Below are 18025 nucleotides of genomic sequence, written 5' to 3' on the forward strand. Positions count from 1 at the left end.
CGTAACTCCCTCCAGAGGGGGACCACCCTCTGGCTCGGGGCCTGGAGGTATGAAAAAACCCCTCCGTGCAAACAGTCCGAGCCACACAAGCAACAGGGGCAGACATTCTCCTTAGTTAAAAGCAAGGCTACGAGTGGCAAGCTGACATCTGGCCACCGCCTCACCCCGTCCCACGTGCCCCTCCCCACTCGGGTCGCCCGTGCCACGAGTCCAGTGAGCACCTGCCCAGGTATTCGTCTTCGCCCTTGTATACAGATAGACGTGCTACTGAAAATACATAGAATTGTTCCGGGAACGTGTTAGCAAAGTGCGATACAGTACGTGTTGGTCGTTGACTGATTTTTTCACTCAGTAAGACATCTCGGAGACCCGGCTCTGTGTAACCTAGTGTTTTGTAAGTGGGTACAAAATGTTCCAGCCCACAGTCAGTCGTCGTTTACTCCCCCAGCCTCCCGACGGATGGATGGACATTTAGGTTGTTTCTGATTTTTCTCTACTTGAAACAGGCTTCATCCAGTAAACGGTATGCTGTGTGCGGGAGTGCAGGCTTCTCTCCAGGGTGCGTACTGGGAAGACGTGCTTTGTATTTCCATGACGTGAGCTGAGGGGCACCCTCCAGAGCTGCCTCAGTTTACATTTAAACCAGCAGCGTCTGAAAGCAGGCGTTTCCCCAGAGCTTCACCGGCAAGCTGTTTGAGAGAGTCAGCGGGCAGGCTGGGGGGAAGGTGGTGGGGACAGGGGAAGGTGAGGAGCCCAGGGGTGGTGGGGGGACATGGGGGCTGGTGGGGGCTGACCACTTGTGGCCATGCAGTTCCTCTGTTCTCCTCCTTCCAACCTACCACCAGGATCTGCCTGAACCTGAGGCCTGTTCTCTCCCCACTTTTACTGTCAGATCGATTTGATTTGGGGAGGAAAAAAGAGCTTGTTTGCTATTTGAGAGCAGGGCTTGAAGGAAATTAGACTGAGGGGGAACCACATGTGGTCAAATAAGAGAAAAGTAATGACGGGAACCTTCTTGCCCCCATATTGGATGCCTCCTGGTTGGGACTGTGGCGTTTCTGGAAGGTGGGGGATGTTGCATTGGGAACGCTGGATAACTACTGGACCAAACTGAGAGCATCCTCCTTTACTGACCATTCCTCTATGGCCCAGTCCTGAATGGAAACTCCTTGAAATGGAGGGTTTTTATTCTCTTGTGGAAAGAAGAGAAGTCCAGGGTTGCTTAGGAAGGGGTTTGGGGGTTTAGGCTGTAGCTTGGAGCATCGCGATGCTTCAAGAAATATGCCGGGCAGCACGGGCTGAGCAGAAGGAACCAACCCAGTGTCTTCCGCACTCAAGGCTTTGAAAATAGCATTTTAGCATCAGAGCTCCGTCGAAGCTTTTCCTTGCTGTCTGCTCCAAACACTGCTTCTGTTTCCTGTCTGGAGGCTTCAAGAATGTTAGGACTTTCTGGCATTTTCCTTGCTGGACTTCCCCATCCTACATGGTTGTGGAAGAGGGAAGGGGTCTCCGAATAATGATTTGTGGACTACTCTACTCTTGATGAATTCCTTGGGGCTCGTGGCTTCTGGAACCAAAGATGAATGGGCTTCTACTAAAGCCTTAACAAAGGCTCTTTTCAGCTCCTGAAATGGCAGTGTGTGCCCAAGGGACGAAGGGAGAGGTCTGCTGAAAGAAGCAGAGGGAAACCTCCAGGAAGGTGCTGGCAGCCAGGTGGGGTGTCACTGGGATCCCCTCTGCACCACCGGCCTCCATGCCTCTTTGCAGTCCTTTTTGTACTCCATGTTAGATGACAGCCGCAGACACGGCAGCTGCACAAACACGTGTAGACCGGCATTGCATTATTCTTGCCAGAAGACACATAAAGTCAGTCTGGGAAGAGGAAAGCAGAATCTTGCCTCTTGCATATAAAACTATGCATTCCTTTAAGAAAAACAAAAGCTGTGTTGACACAGCTGTTCTGGAAGGATCTATTCTGTCAAGCCAAGGGCAGCAGCACCAAGATTGACAGCCAGAAGATTGGGAGAGGGATCTCTCCTGCACGGGCCAAGCAGACACATTTCTGTCCAGACGCTCGCTCACCCCCTCGAGTGGAATGTACGGAGTAGTTTTCCTTCTGGCTGCTGCAACCGTCTCTGACGGGCATACGGATGCTCCCTCAGGGACTGGGGCTGAGGGCTTGGCTGGAACTCACCTTATTGGTTCTTGTGCACAGGACCTCGATGAGCACTGCCTCATCTGTGCCCAGACCTTTCATGGCCTTTTGCAGCTGCCAGGCATCGTACTCGCTGGGGCGGTCCAGAAGGGCCAAGGCTGTCTTCTCAAAGTTCCCGCTCAGTTCACTCTTGAACACCTCCTCCAGGTCCTGTAGGAAGATATCAAGAGCCCTGACTGGGGAATGGCCCAAAGCAGAGGGACAAGTGTCGCTTTCCCCACTGTATGGCCTCGGGGTCAACAGGAATGCTGCCATGGACACATGGGGAGGGGGGAGGGGACAGAGCTCTATGGCATGAGGGACTTGCTCTGGAGGACACTGGTGGTAGTCACCATCCTAGACAGGGACCTCCTATCCATCTTGTCCCCGGACTGGCAGAGCGGCAGCGAAGACCCCTTGCTCAGGGCTGGAGACCCCAAATATGAATCACAATAACAAGCAGCATTTGCCGGACATTTTAGGGTTCAGAGAGCCTTCTCGCCGATCTTCAGAACAGCCCTGGCAGGAGAAGGATCGGCATTATTCCCATTTACTAACTTAAAAAAAACAACAACGAAGGACTCGCCCCCAAACACCTGCTTGGCTAGAAAGGACTGAAATACGGGTTTGTTGTCTCTAGGGAAATCCGATCATTTTTCATCCAAATGGGAATGGGTTTGAGAGCGAAAGGGACAACAATAAAGTAGCCATCATTGCAGGGGCACAACGGGAATAAACGGGGACCATCCTGGGCACGCCAGCTGTACACTCAGTGCGGTTAACTTGTTAAATCTGGCAAGGGAGACACGTGGGAAAGCTCTCAGGTAGGGAGAAGAAATGAAGTATGTGAAATGGCCACTGACACCTGTTTGTAGCAAGTGTCCATCATCACGGATATTTTCTGGCAAGTGCCTCTTCTTATAGGTAAACTGCCTGCACCTACCCGTGTCCCTCTGACATGATGGGTTAATGATGAAAGGGACAAGAATTGGCGTTCAGTCTACATAGAGTCGCCGATGCCCCCAACTTCAGAGAAGGACCTCAAAGCAGGACCTTCATGTTCACATGGCCCCTTGTGGGTCAGACCGGGGGGCCCCTGGAGCAGCTAACATCTTAGGAACCCAAATCACAGCACGGAGTGGGTCCGGCCCCTCAGCAACGTGACATGATGGCCAACGACACGGTCACAGCAGCCGTGTGACCTTGGAAATGTACTTTCACCGACTGTCCGTTTCCTGCTCTGGAAAATGGGGAGCTAGTAAGACTCCTCTCTTAGGGTTTTTGGGAGAAATAGCCGAGACAATCCGTGTCAAGCCCGAGCACAGTGCCTGGCACACTGTAAGTGTTCGATGAGTATTATTATTATTCCAGGCTGAAGGGAACCTTCGAAGAATGGGCTAATCAACTGTTTCTCACATGAACCTCTGAGTTCTGAGCCTGGGAGAAAAACCTCGAAGATAATGCCTGAGGAGGGGGCTCTGCAGTCTCATGAGGGGGCCTCCCTCTTAAGGCAGCTGCTCCATCTAAGGCTGCATCCAACAAAAAAATAAAAATAAAATAAGATAAAATAAAATAAAATAAAATAAAATAAAATAAAATAAAATAAAATAAAAATACTGCAGCATCCAGTGAAGGCAGGCCTGCGGTCAATAGCCCCAGTGTGGATCCACCCAAAGACTGGACCTGTCTTTTCAGGTCAGGTGGGCATTGCAGAGAACTGCAGGGAAGAGAAATCCCAGCTGCCTACCCTTCCAAGCCACAAGCATGAAAACAAATCCCTGTGTGTTCACATTCTGTTTGGACACAGAAGCCGACTCAGGATATCTCAGCTCTAATCCTGGTTTTCCTGCTCACTAGCTGTGTCACCTTGGGATACGTGTTCTCTTTGGAGCTCGGTTGACATGGGGACCTACATTGGTCCCTTGCCAATGTCTTCAAGCTTCAGATGCTGTGATTCCAGACCACCTCCTTGGCAGTCTGGGCTGTCTGAAACAGCTGCGAACTGGTGCGTAAGCAAACGGTGGGCACATGTTGCTGTTGCGAAGTTTGGTGCTGGAGATGCCCACGTGGCCTTTAGTTGAGCCCCTAAGTCCTCGCCTCGAGCTCATTTACTCTGCTTTCCCCTGAAGCGTAAGAAGCCTGATCTGACTTTCCTTGTGGGTAGGGTGGGGGTAGACATAGCACTTGAGGGGCTGCTACAATGAGGTATGCCGACAAGGATAAAAGTTCAATGTCATTCAACTCAGTTCCATGCAGCTGAACTGAAGACTCACTTACTTTCATCAATGTCATCAAGGAATGACATTGACAAGCCCGACTGTGAGGAGAGACGCAGAAAAACTATCAAAGCACAGCCATCTGGGCCATGGAGTGTGGAAAGAAATAGCTCCTCTCGTGGCAATGGGCTCTTCAGAAGTGGATGCTGGACCTGGAGTCAAAAGACTGGGATTGGAGTGTCGGTTCTTAATTTCTTACTAAATGTGTGATTTTGCAATGAGTCATGCACACAGAGAAGCTGCAGGTTTCCTCTCTGTCAAATGGAAACAGTCAAACCTAGGATCGCTTCCCTTTACTGACAGGTGCTGTCATTAGCCTGCTTGATTCTCTCAGCAACCAGGGAAGGGAGGTAAATTACCATTTTCATTCTGGATGTGAGGACACCAAGGCCTAAGGAGATTGTTGCCTGCCCAGTGTCAAATAAGTAAGAAAACCTATCTCTCTGTCTCTTTATACAGAGAGGGATTGAAACTGTAAAGGTTTTATAAATATGGATTCGAATACAGCATAATGATTAATATTCATTTTGCATGCTAATAATTCTAATGACATTAAGAAAAGGTTAAATTGTGTTCATCCTATGTTAATAAAGAAAATAGCCTAATGCATACTTAAAGATTTCTATATGTTAACACCATCAGCAACAACAAAAAGAAGGAAAGAAAAGACACATAAAGAAAGAAAACGTGTGTTCATGCTTAATGAAATGGAGGTTTGTGTTTTGTTTTTGTTTCTGTTTTTTAGTTTTCTGTCGCAATCACTTATGAAGAATGTATCATTCTTGAAGACCAGTGAATAGATAAAGAATTCTTGTATGAAAACCCACCTATGAAAACTGGTTCTCAAGTCACCGGCCTCTCTGTACGTTAACACGTAGAATTGGTCCAAATGAGTGGAAAAATGACAGACGGATTAATAGAAAAAGGAAGTCAATTTTCAGAAGGAGTTAAGGAATATTGATTTTGTAGGCTCTTAAGTTAACAAGGCAATTTCAGTTTCTCTGTAATCAGTTAAAATTGTAAAGAGTAGTCTTATCTTGTTTTCTCTGGAGCTACTCAGGAAAGCTTTAAAGATACAGGCCAAGCCCGTGAGCCTGCTTGCGAGGACCCGTGGAATCACCTTGCCGTACGTTGCCTTGTACTTCTGCTTGATTCGTTGCCTCTCATCCGATGTCCGGCTTGATAACAACTCAATGATGGCTGCTTCATCAGTTCCTAAAGTGCGGGAGAAAGACACAAGGCCAAGAGTGAACAAGAAAGAAGATGGAGGTTGACTTTAGTCAATTCTCGGGAAGCTAGGGCTGTGGTCAGAGGCTTTGGTGGAACCTAGATGGACCCTTTAGCTTTAAAGTCTTGTGGAAAAGTGTCTTCTTCTCACTCACTTGACAAATATCCACGGAGGCCTCACACTGCATGAAGCACGGTGCTGGGCGTTGTAGCAGAAAGAGGAAAGAGTATGGCCTTAATTTCACTCCTAGGTATATATTCGAGAGAAAAGAAAACAAATGTCCACACAAAACTTGCACCCAAATGTTCATTGCCGCATCATTCATGATGACTAAAAGGTGGAAACGTCCTGAATGCCCATCGATGGGCAAATGGATGAACAACTGTGGTATACCCAGACAACAGAGTATTACTTGGCCAGAAAAAGGAATGAAGTACTCATGCATGTACAATATGAATGAACCTTGAAACATCATGCGAAGTGAAAGCCAGTGACTGAAGACCACATATTATATTATTCCATTCCTACGAAAGTGCGGAATAGGGAAATCTATAGAGACAGAAAGTAGTGTGTGGGGATGGGGTGGGTGCGGGGGTAATAGCTAAAGAGTAGGAGGTTTCTTTTTGGGGTGATGAAAATGTTCGAAATCGCAGTGAGGCTTTCACATACCAGTGAATATATTAAAAACCACTGAATTGTACACTTTGGGTGAATTGTATGGTATGTGAATTTACACCTCAATAAAACTGAACCATCTAAAAAAAACCAGTATGGTCTGTTCCTTGGCCTCCAGGTACTTAAAACTGAGTGAAAGAGATTAAAATATAGGCCCAAATTGCTACAATATCGAGCCCACCCATAACCTTGTCAATCTCAAGAGAGAAGTCCTAATGGGACCCATGATGGGTAGTTGCCTCTTTAAACTCCTGACTATTATGTCTTTAAATTACACTCTTTCTAAAAAGTTTTTTCGCCTGATGCTCAAAGTAATACATACACATTGTAGGCAATTTGATCAGTACCAAAAACTATAATGGATAAGGAAGAAGAGGATATTCTTTTTAGAATATCCTTTAGAATATCCGTGGAGACAGGATTGGAAAGATGATCCGGGTATTGAAGGCATGGGAATGAGAAAGCCTATTTAAACAGCAAACCCTGAATTAGATTCTTCAGCCTGGATTCAAATAATGCCTCTCGCCTTACTGACTGTATGATATGTATATATACACACACACACCCCATTGACCCTTGAATAATACAGGGGTGAGGGGCACCAACTCCCCTTACAGTAGAAAATTCATGTATAACTTGTGAGTCTTCAAAAACGTAAGACTTAAGTAATAATCTACTATTGACCAGAAGCCCTACTGATAACATAGTCAATCAACACATTTTTATATGTTTTGTGTATCACATTTTGTATTCTTAGAATAAACTAGAGAAAAGTAAATGTAAACTGAGAAAATCATAAAGAAGAGAAAATACATTTACAGTACTGTAAAAAATCTGCATGTAAGCGGACCCATTCAGTTCCAACCTGTGTTGTTCAAGGGTCAACCATATATAAAGATCTCACTAAGTCATTAAGCATGTGATTTTGCTGATGTTTTGTAAAGGAAAGGGGCTGAATGAGTTGATTAAAACAAAAATGTTATCCCCTTCTGTTTTTGCTGGCAGAGGCTGGAGGTGTTTCCACCCATGTCTTGCCCTTGCACCGGTCCTCACGGCAGGGTTTGGGGTGACAGGGATAGGACAGCTGTGTGCCGGTCCTGACACGGCCACTAGCTTTGTGTCCTCAGACTGTCCCTGACGTCTCAGGGATTAGTTCCACCTGGACCATGCTGGAAAGGCCTAGCTGTTTGATTCCAACTGGAGAAACAGAAAATTCGAGGATGAGCTCACCTACGAGAAGAGCGGTGATTAATCACCGCCTAGTTACGGCTCAGTGCGAGTGCTGTGATTTACGTTGTTTCTCCGCAATTTTTCCTTGCGGCCCCACCTTCATCATGGGTATCCAATTACTTCCTCTGTGACGTTTTTTTGTTTTAAACTTCTGAGTGCCAGAAATCTCACTTCAGAAGGGATTTCTTTTCTAATCAAACTCTCCTGAATTGGCCCCCTTCTTTCTGGGAGGGCCTCTGCCTCTCACACCTGGGGCCCTGCCCGTGTCATCCTTGGAAGGAGCCTTCCTGCCTCCCAGGCGGCCCATTCACCAGCTTGGGCCAGCCAGGAATCTGGGGCTCGTCCGTGGCTCCCTCTTTCCCCTCGCCCCACATCCAATTTGTTACCACTGGGACCTCACTACTCCACTTCCTTGGTGTCTCTCAGATCCACTCCTTTCTCTTCACCCTCACGTCGGTCACGTTCCTCAGCAGAACCACGGACCCCAGATGGGGTTCCGGCCTTACACACACCTTTTCCGACCGGCATTCACTGTCCCCAGAACGTGTTTGTGGAGGAGCAGCTCACCCGCTCATTCTTCCGTGTCAAAGCTTGTAGCACTGGGCCCTTCAACTCCAGAGTTGAGTCTCAACGCTTCAGTGGGGCCTATGAGGCCTTTTGGAGTCGCTCCTACTTGCCTTTCAAAGTCATGTCCCTCCTACCCATCCTCTTCCAGGTTCTCCATAAACCATGGGCAGCACCTAGAAACGAGCAACACTTCCTTTCTCGCCCCTGGGTCTTTACGTGGGCTCTTCCCTCTACCTGGAACACCTTTGTCTTGGATCCTCACCTTCGCTCCCACTCCTCCTTTAGGACTCAACTCACTGCACTTTCTTGGAACAGATGAGGCATTCTGCCTTCTGTGTCCCTCACATGGCCTGTTCTCTGTCCCGTCTCTGCCATGCCACACCGCACGTCTCATGGGACAGGGGGGTTCGCTCACTGCTATAGCCACAAAGAAGCCTCTCAATATTCATCAGATGACCTGCTGAATGCTTGGATACTTAAATGCATGCAAATATGGGCCAATGAATGAATGAATGAGTGAGTGAGTGAATAGAGACTTTCGCATAGCATTATGAGGGATCTTGTCTCTGCACTGGTGTAAGCTGCGTGTGCCACTTGCGTGGGCTCTGTGTAGCAGGGACCAATTGGAAATCTTCTACTCTGATGCCAGAGTCAACCCATATCTGGATAATTTAGGAAAGTCAACATTTTAAAAATCATGTTTTTTAGATTCTCCTTCCTGGAATGCTTTAGAAAGTGAGACCAGGGACCAAAGCAGTTCTGGGATGGCTCCGCAACAGCCTAGAGATTGGGGGAGAGCCTGGAAATAACCAGATTTCCCTCAAGCCCTTTGAATCTGGGGCTCAGGTTTATCCTGGGAGCCCTTCCCACTACCCGACCAAGAAGTGATTTACTGAACAATGACCTCATTTTACATTTCACAATATGTGTGTCATATAAGCAGTCTGTGATGCTGAACAATTTCCTGTAAACATTTACAATGGTTTGAGGCCCTGGGGCCAGTCCCCAGTGGTTCTGGGAAAGACTTCTTAAAAAACAAGAAGGGACCTCAGCTCTGCCTTGTGCATCAGACAGTGCGGAGTAATTATACAGTAGAGGTCAGGCCCAGGGTGATCGCCAGCCTTGGGAGTGCCAAAGGGCCTCCTCACTTTTGCTCTCCGGCAATTTTCTGGGAGGAGACTGAGCTGAGTTCCAGCAGGAGGGAGGTCGCTGGGTTTGAAGTGCCCTCTGCTTCACACCCGGGGCCCTTGTGCCACACGAGTGATCTGGACAGCACGCTGGGGGCTGGGGCTCGGCTGCACACGTCAGCCTCAGCAGCCTGGCCGAGCTGGGGGACGGTGGGCTTCCCAGGCCCTCGGTGTCTCCTTTGCAAAGAGGGGTGCAGGGAAGGTGGAGGAAGCCACGAGTGGGGAGAACCTTGCCTGCCAGTGAGGGTCATTGCTTTTCACTTGCCCACAGTATTCGTTTCCTGAGGCTCCTATAACAATGACTCCAAGCTCTGCGGCTTAAAACAGCAATACATGTCCTCACGATTCAGAGGCCAGAAGTCTGAAATCACGATGTCAGCAAGGCCACATTCCCACCAGCCGCTCTGGGGTCAAATCTGTTCCTCACCTCTTCCAACTTCCGGAGGCTGACAGCAATCCTTAGCTCAGCTTCTGGAACATTACTCTACTCTCTGCTTCGGCTCCACACAGCCTCTCCCTGCATGTCTGCTTGTCTCCTGCCTCTTTCTCTTTCTTTTTTAAAAATTTTATTTATTTATTTAAGTAATCTCTGCACTCAATGTGGGACTCGAACTCACAGCCCCCACGATCAAGAGTTGCATGCTCCACTGACTGAGCCAGCCAGATGCCCCTCTTCTGTCTCTTTTAAAGACACCTGTCAATGGATTTAGGGCCCACCCAGGTAACCCAGGTTGATCCCTTCTCAAGGTCCTTAACTCACATCTGCAAAGACCCTTTTGCCAATTAAGGTCACATTCACAGGTTCTAGGTGGACATATCTTTGGGGGGGGCGTGCCACCTGGTATGCCCGCAGTGATGAAGAACACAGGCCACCCAAGGGTGGGCCACCTTGCTGCTCATACTGATCTAACGGGCCTTGTGGGGATTTGGGATCTGAGCTTATCATTCAAAAGGAGCAGACTAGCCTGTAATGAGGGCCAGAGAAGCTCTGAGCACCGTGAGGCCTCCTGACCCTCAGCCCCTCTCTGTAATGAGGCATTATTAGCCCCATTTTGCAGTTGAGAAGACTAAGGTCATGGCGCCAGTAGGTTCCAGAGCAGGGGCTCAAACCCAGGCCCAAAGTTCATTCCCACGCCTGGCGAGAGCAAAGAGAACTGAGCTCGGGGTCACAAGATCTGAGTTCTAGGCCTGGTTCCCCACCAGTGTGGCTTGAGCGGCGTTAAGCCCCGTGGCTCTCAGATGGATGAGATTTTGCCCCCAAAGCGCGGTCCTAGGACTCGTCGCATCAGCATCACCTGGGAACTTACTGGAAATGCAGGCTTTTAGAAACGACTTAGAACTACCAGTCTGAATCTGCATATTAACTCTCTGGTGCCTCAAAGGCACATTAAAGGTTGAGAAGCCATGAGCTGGATAGAACTAGGGTAATCTCCATGGCAGCTGTTTTCTTCTGGAGCCTCTTTCTGTGTTTCTTTGAGGGAGAATGACAAGCATCCTTTCCCATTTCAGAAAGGATAATGGGTGTTGGGTCCATGCACGCTCAGGTGTAAGGCATTCTGCTCAGAAGGGCCAGCAGAGAGGCCCGGAGTTCCAAGAGGAAGGCCTGACAAGGAGTGTCAGTGTAGGGGGGAGGGTAAAAGGCTGTTCTGGGTTAACCAAGACCCAGACCACACACATCGTGAGGACCCAGGAAAGCAGGGGCACAAAAGAAACAAGGAAATCTGTAAGTTTTATGTGATCTGTAAAAATCAAATATTATTTTAGGATACAGCATTCTTATTTTGAATCGTGTAGGAGGATGAGGGGGTGGGGAGCACACACGTTGTTGATGAGTGGGGCCCCTAGATCCACTGTGCCCCATCCAGTGGATACATGGGGCTGTGGAGGACATGAAGCATGGCTGGATCAAGTTGAAATGTTCTGTAAGTATAGAAACACACAGTCTTTTGAAGACTCAATGTGAAAAAAATGGTTGTCAAATATCTCATTAATAATTTTTATATTGTCTGTTGAGATGATATTTTTGATACAGTATTGACTTTACGAATGTATATTGTTAAAATTAATTTCACCTGCTTTTTAAAAATTTGGCTTCTCAAAAACTTAAAATGACCTATACCACTCACCTTTGTGCCTATGGGACAACTTTTGCAGTTGTCCTATGGGGCAACTTTATGGCTACGGGTTATGTAAAGCCAGCCCTGGCAGGGCTGGGATGTCAATGAGATGGGTGCATGGTCTGGCAGACAAATTTTGCCAATGATGCAATTTTGTTTTGGCTTGCACTTTTTAAAAAAAAAAAGGTATATTTATTTGAGAGAGAGAGTTGGGGGAGGGGCAGAGGAAGAGAGAGAATCTCAAGAAAACTCCCTGCTGAGCGCAGAGCACAACGTGGGGCTCGATCTCATGACCCCGATGTCATGACCTGAGCTGAAACCAAGAGTCGGATGCTCAACCGACTGAGCCACCCAGGAGCCCCTGGCTGGCACTTTTTAATAGAGGTTGGAATTCTAGAATTCTAGACCTTCAACCAAATCATAGCTTTCCAAGATGGTCCTCGTTTCCAATCATCCCGCCCTCATTTCCTAACTCTCTGACCGTGGGCAAGATAGTTAACCTCTGAGCCTCAGCACTCTCGTCTGTGAAGTCGTTAGAGGACAGCTTTCTAGGGTTGTCGGGAGGGTTACACAGGGCGACCTGTGTGCAGTGCCTAGCTTGGCACTTGGCACGTAGAAGGTGCCCCACGACAGTAATCACACGACAGTGCTCCCACCTTGAAACCACATCCAAAAGGGAGAAGAAAACACTGATTTTGGCATTCAGTGGGCTCTCCATCTGTGCTTTTTGAACCGAACTCACTAGGTGGCTACGAACGTGGGGATTGATCATTAACTGCAGCTGCGTTATTCCCACATCCACTTCACTCCTGTCTCCAACCCACATCCAGGTGTCAGGACCTCACTTGAGAAGCAGCAGGGAAGCACCTGTGAGGCTGGCTCAGCCACTCAGCAAGACTCAGAGCTGTAAACATCCTGCCACTTCCAGGCAAACATGGCTCCCAGCAGCTGTTGTCCAAATACAACATGAGCCAGGTCAGGATATGAGCAAGAGGCAGCTCCTCTCTGCTGAGCTTTCCTCTGATGCCTCCTCCCCACTCCCCCAAACCAAGCAAGCTAGTTGTCATCCTTCATTTCCAGCTCCCTCTCCCTCTGATTTATTCAAGAACACTTACTATGTAAGTGTTCACTTACTTTTACCACTTTCTACCAGATCTTCTCCAACCCCAACTCCCTTGGAACTTCTCCAACATTGCTTGGACAAGGCAGACTATTTTCTAATCAGATAGTTCCTTATATTGAAGCAAAATAGCTCTTCTTAGAGCTTCCACTATGGATCCCAGTTCTTTCTCTGGAGTCGCACAAAGAATTTATGGCTGTATTTGTTCGACCACAATACCCACTCCTAGGAAAGTAAATCTTCACTGATGTACTTCTAAGTAAAAATCTAGCACTTGGTTTTGCAAAACAATATGCCAAATGAGAGAAGCCAGACTCAAAGGGTCACAGATTGCACGATTCCATTTATATGAAACGTCCAGAATAGGCAAATCCATAGAGACAGAACGTGGATGATGATTGCCTGGACCTGAAGGGAGGAGGGAGTGGGGAGTGGCTGCTAACAGAAATGAGGTTTCTTTTGGGGCAGGGAAAATGTTCTGGAATTAATGACCATTACTGATCCTGTGAATATACTAAAACCCAGGTTTCTGGGACTAGAAACTTGTTTCATCAGAGACCTCCTTGGGTCTCAGAGCCTCTCTTCGTGGCCTTATTTCTAGATGCTCTCCCCTTCATCTCACCTTGTTACTTAGGTTACCTTATTCCTGATCCCTTTTTAGTCTCTCCTTCTTAGTCATGCAGTTACCTTAGGCATCGACGTAAATGGCTTCTCTGGTCTTGACCCTTGATTCTTGACCTTGGCCACAGTTTTAGGTTTACTTGATCTACTTCTAGATGCAGTTCCCAGATCCCTAATCCAGCTTTCATCAGACCCTATTTCCCACCACCTCTCGTGAAAGGGATCAGAGGGGCTTGGATGACATTAGGATTGCATGACTACACTTCTCATGAAGTTTCTTCCACCTCAAGGTTAAATTCAATGTCATAGTATCCAATTTTTAACTATCATAGTGAATCTTGAAAAGCATTAGGATCTGATTATGGTTTGGGGATCTTTTACAAAGAGAGCCCTAGAAGTAATTAACTTGGGTTAGCTTGGAATGCACAAGGTCATCTTCCTAAGATCATGGGAAAGTTGGACATGAGATCAAATTTAATCAACTTCAAAAGTAAGTTAAAAAACAAAATGTATTTCATACCCATTCCTTTGCAGGCTTTGTTCAGCTTTTTGGCATCCCGATCCACATCAAAACCCTGATGACTCCTCGCTTTGGCCTGGAGAAAATAATTGAAAAGGTGAGTGGACAATATAGGCATGCTTGAATTGTCTCTGGCTGACATTGGTAGCTATTTGGAAGACGAAGAAGTCATCCAAATGAGGGACCAGCTGCTACTTTACACGTGGGTACATGTGGAAATCAGCTGGGGAAACTCTGGCCCCAGAGAGATGACTGGTACTCCTTGGAGTCTGCTGGCCTTAGATGACCATGGAGAATGGGCCCCTCTGTTCGTAAGGACAATCAGCCTGAGATGAGATGTTCTGACATCAATCCTACCTTTGTGTGACTTCCTCTGAGACAGAGAATAATACAGTAGGCCAGTGTCCTGGAATGCTTGTTCTCCCCTTTTGCCATGAGGCACAAGTATGTCTGGGGAGTAGTGTTGCCAGGCAGAAGGCGAGGGTTCTAGGATCTTATTACAGATGCATTTGGTGGCCTGGACTAAAGCTTCGCCATCAACACAATGAAAGACACAACATTTAGTTGCCAGAGATACTTATGGACCAGCAATAGCAGAGTTACTGGTTTTTACTGTTCCTTGGGGAGAGAATGTTCTGTTTATTCACTAACCTAGTGTTTCTCTGACTTTGGTCATTGGTATAATACATGCACCGATCTGTCCACAGCTAGTGGACATTATTATTATTTGCTTATTATTTTTCTTTCTGCTACCTACTTGGTTTTTACTTAAAGTTATTTTCAAAAGGAAATCTATTAGCACTAAAATGGAAAAACAGTATTGGTTGCCTAAACAAAAGGTCAACATAAAAATAAATGTATCACTATTAAAAATGTAAAGATGTGAGGTTAATTGCAGTGACACAACTCATAGCTTTGAACAGACCCTGTGTTTTCTTAGTTCCTGGCCTTCCGTCACAGAGATTCTCTTTGATGACACGTGTCCCTTATTTCCCATGCTTCAGTGAAGGCTGGTGTAAGTGCTGCTCTCTGCACCATGCACCCGATTCCCCTGTCCTGCCTTTTATTTCCTTTGGCCCCCGTGGGGAAGGAATAGGAAACCACATAAAGTCCAGTAGACATGTTGTGTTTATTTGTCTGGCATCGCTATTCCTTTGGGGGGCTTCCCTGTCCCCCATTTTATGTGTTTTCATTAGGGTTGTCAGTCCCCTGAGGATTAAGCCCCCTTGTCCGGCCCCTGGGTGGGTACAGACCCTGTCAATCTGGCAATTTGTGATTGGCTCAGGAGTGGGGGTATAATCCAAGCAGGATCAGAGCCTTTTCTTTGGTTGATATTGAGATATTGAAAAAGAGAGAGAGATCTCTTCTGATTGGGCTTGTTCAGCTGAAAGAGTGAGTCTAGAGCAAAGCAAGGCAGAGACAAAAAGAGTAGAAGTATGGAGAGAGAAAGAGAGATTGAATACCACCATATAAATCCTCAGACGCAGCAGTGCCCGTTTCCTAGCACTTCCCAGTTTTGTTAATGAAGTACCACCTTCTTGAAGTCAATGAGTTGGATTTCTGCCCTTGCAACCAAAAGTGTTCTGACTCATATCCACGGACTAGAGGAGGGCTGGCTTCTAGGCCTTGGTTAATGGAGAATCACGCACTCCTAGAGATGAAGCATCTTTTAGGGCCACCAGTCACCTCTCTGCTTTGTGGAATTACTCCGTGGCAGGGCCCATCTTGAGTATCTATTTCTGAAGCACATGGGCAAGGGGACTCACATTTGTTGAGCACCTGCCACATGCCTGACAATTTCTTTGTTTACAGACCTTTCTTCATTATTAACCCAGAAGAGTAGCCATTAGGACTCTTAATGTACAGAGAAGGATGTCTGGGTTCAGGCAGTTTAGGGAATATGTGTGAAGACTTGCGGGCTGTAGGGCTGCACCCAGCTTGGGTTGCCGCCTCACACCCTTGCTTAGTCCTGTGCACCGTCCTGCCTTGCACTCCAAGTATGACTGGGGCCTTTTTGTTCAGCAGACAGACGACATATCCCATTGTTCTTTCCAAATCTCTTGTGTGGTGTGAGAAAGCTATCTCATGCTGTGAAGCTTGTTGGCAGGATCAGAGACATAATTTGTAGGGCTCAGTGCAAAATGAAAATGTAGGACCCGTGTTCGAAATGATTTCGAACTTTAAGATGGTGACATCAGAGCATTAGAGCCAGTGCGAAGCCCTTCTGGGCGTGGGGCCTGTGTGACTACATGGGCTGCACGCTATTACAGCCCGTCCTGCCTGTTGATCGAATCCTCTGAGTGTGGGAGTGCGGGAAGTGGCAATCTCAGAAGAGCGAATGGTTGTCTTGGCTTTTCATTAGAAGTATTTTTTATGGAGGGGTCAGGTGGTGAGGTAGAATCGAACCAGAGCAGAAGACATCTCCTCTTAACAGGCTGATTCATCAACTGTTCTTTTAGCCTCATCAGTGCCGAGGATTTGGTGGGACACTTACTCTTTGCCCCACCTCACATAAATGGAGATAGAGACACAGGGCTCTGTGAACGGCTATGCCGGTGATGCTGAGGGCTGCCCTGGCTGAGAGCAGAGGGGCTGGAGTTCAGCTGGGGTGACATTTGCTCAGTTCTGGGCTGGCCTGGCTGCCTGTCCCCCAGAGACCCACATGTTTCCCTCATTTGCACAAAGATGCGGCCAGGACTTGCAGAAGCCATGTGGAGACTTGCTTAAGATCACTGGGCCAGGTGATGGCTGACTTGGAGCCAGGACACTGGCTGTGTCAAGTGTGAAAGGACATTCCCATCCTTCCTCCCCTTACTGGTTTAGTAAGGTGGTTCCGTGATACACATGTCGCAGAGTTACGGGAGCAGAAAGAAGGGGAAACAGGGCTTCAGAGACTGACTCATTCCTAGTCAACACCAAGTGTTGTTTGAAATTTAAAAAAAAATTAATGTTTCTATTAAAAAAAAAGGAAGAAGGAAAAAAACCCTCTGAATGTCTAGTTTATCGAAGGCTAAAAACCAAAGAAGTAAGTGTCATTTGGTCCAAAATAACAGTGATATGGGGGGAGGGGGGCAGTGGGAGAATGTTGAATCACATGTTAGGAATAAAGATGACATTGAGACAACTTTTTCCTTTTCGTTTAACTGAAAATGCAGCGTTAAGTTAGTGAGACCCCTGTTGGACTTCTGACCTATAGAACTGTAAGATAATAAAGGTATGTTGTCTTAAAAAAAGTACAGCATGAAAGTCTCTATCAGACCCACAACCATCATCAGGGAAGGTGGAAATCAACCATTCCCAGGTTCCTTCTAAGAACCACTCTTAGCCATGTTGATGATCTTTCCTTATCCAAAGAGAATTCAGTCTTGTTCCTCATAACCACAGGCTATTTGATGTCGGAGTGAAGGAATCATGTGATGGGATTTATTTAAAAGTAGGGAGGGAGGTGAGAAAACAGTCTGTTAGGAATTTCCCCCCTGCGTGGCAGGGACTGCCTCCACAATGGCCGCATTCATCAGTGCCGCCCAGTGGCTTGTTCTGATGAGCTGGGTAACCACCTTCTCTGGAATGTATATGGAGCGGACATTCCACCTCCATTGTTCATCGTTAGCAAGCCGGGCAGCTGACTTTGGGGCCTCAGGCGCGTTTGCCCATCAGATTTCATTTTTGCAACCTGAGGCCACTGAGCAGCCTTCCACGTAAAGCGGGTCTGCAGGAATGCACGTCAGACACAAAATGGCCGCCCAAGGCACTCCAGTGTGAGGACAGACACCACCGTGAGGATTTAGGCAAATACATGATATTCCACCTGCCTTCTAGGCAACATAGAGGCGGAGTGACATTCCTTTCTTGTTTTCTTTCCATTTGTCTCTTCACAGCATTTGCACTGACACCCACGAGACACATTCAAAAGACAAGATGTTAGATATTAATAAAAATGATAACAGAAGTCTGGGCCTGGAGCCCACGTGAATCCAAGTTCAAATGTGGTTCTCCCCCTGACAGCCATGTGAACTTGGGCCATGAACCTCTAAGCCCTCATTTTCTCACCTGTAAAATGGGGGCAATGTCTCCCTTGTAAGAGCTGAGGCTTATGCGAGATAACATTTCAAAGGCTAGATAGATAGATAGTCACAGAACTGCTAGGGTTTCCTCTGCTTCTTTGGGCCAGCTCTTGGTTTTTCGTCTCATAGTGATATTAGGTTGTCAATTCTGCATATTTTCACTCAACAAGTTTGGAAGATTATCTATCTATCTATTATCTCTCTCTCTCTCTCTCTCTCTCTCTCT

The 18025-nt window shown here is 47.1% G+C and overlaps 1 protein-coding gene across 1 annotated transcript in view; it reads right to left on the bottom strand.

Moving 5' to 3' along the window:
- Positions 1–18025, bottom strand: part of ANXA13 (annexin A13) — a 55876-nt gene that overhangs the window by 13268 nt on the left and 24583 nt on the right. Inside the window, exons 3-5 of the mRNA XM_008689317.2 lie at positions 13736–13811; positions 5591–5685; positions 2195–2365 (exon numbers count right to left, since the gene is read on the bottom strand). Coding sequence (XP_008687539.1) covers positions 2195–2365; positions 5591–5685; positions 13736–13811 — 342 coding nt within the window. The remainder of the gene's footprint in view (positions 1–2194; positions 2366–5590; positions 5686–13735; positions 13812–18025) is intronic.

The sequence above is a fragment of the Ursus maritimus genome, unplaced genomic scaffold, assembly GCF_017311325.1.
Source record: "Ursus maritimus isolate PB19 unplaced genomic scaffold, ASM1731132v1 scaffold_9, whole genome shotgun sequence".
In the NCBI taxonomy this organism is placed as follows: Eukaryota; Metazoa; Chordata; class Mammalia; order Carnivora; family Ursidae; genus Ursus; species Ursus maritimus.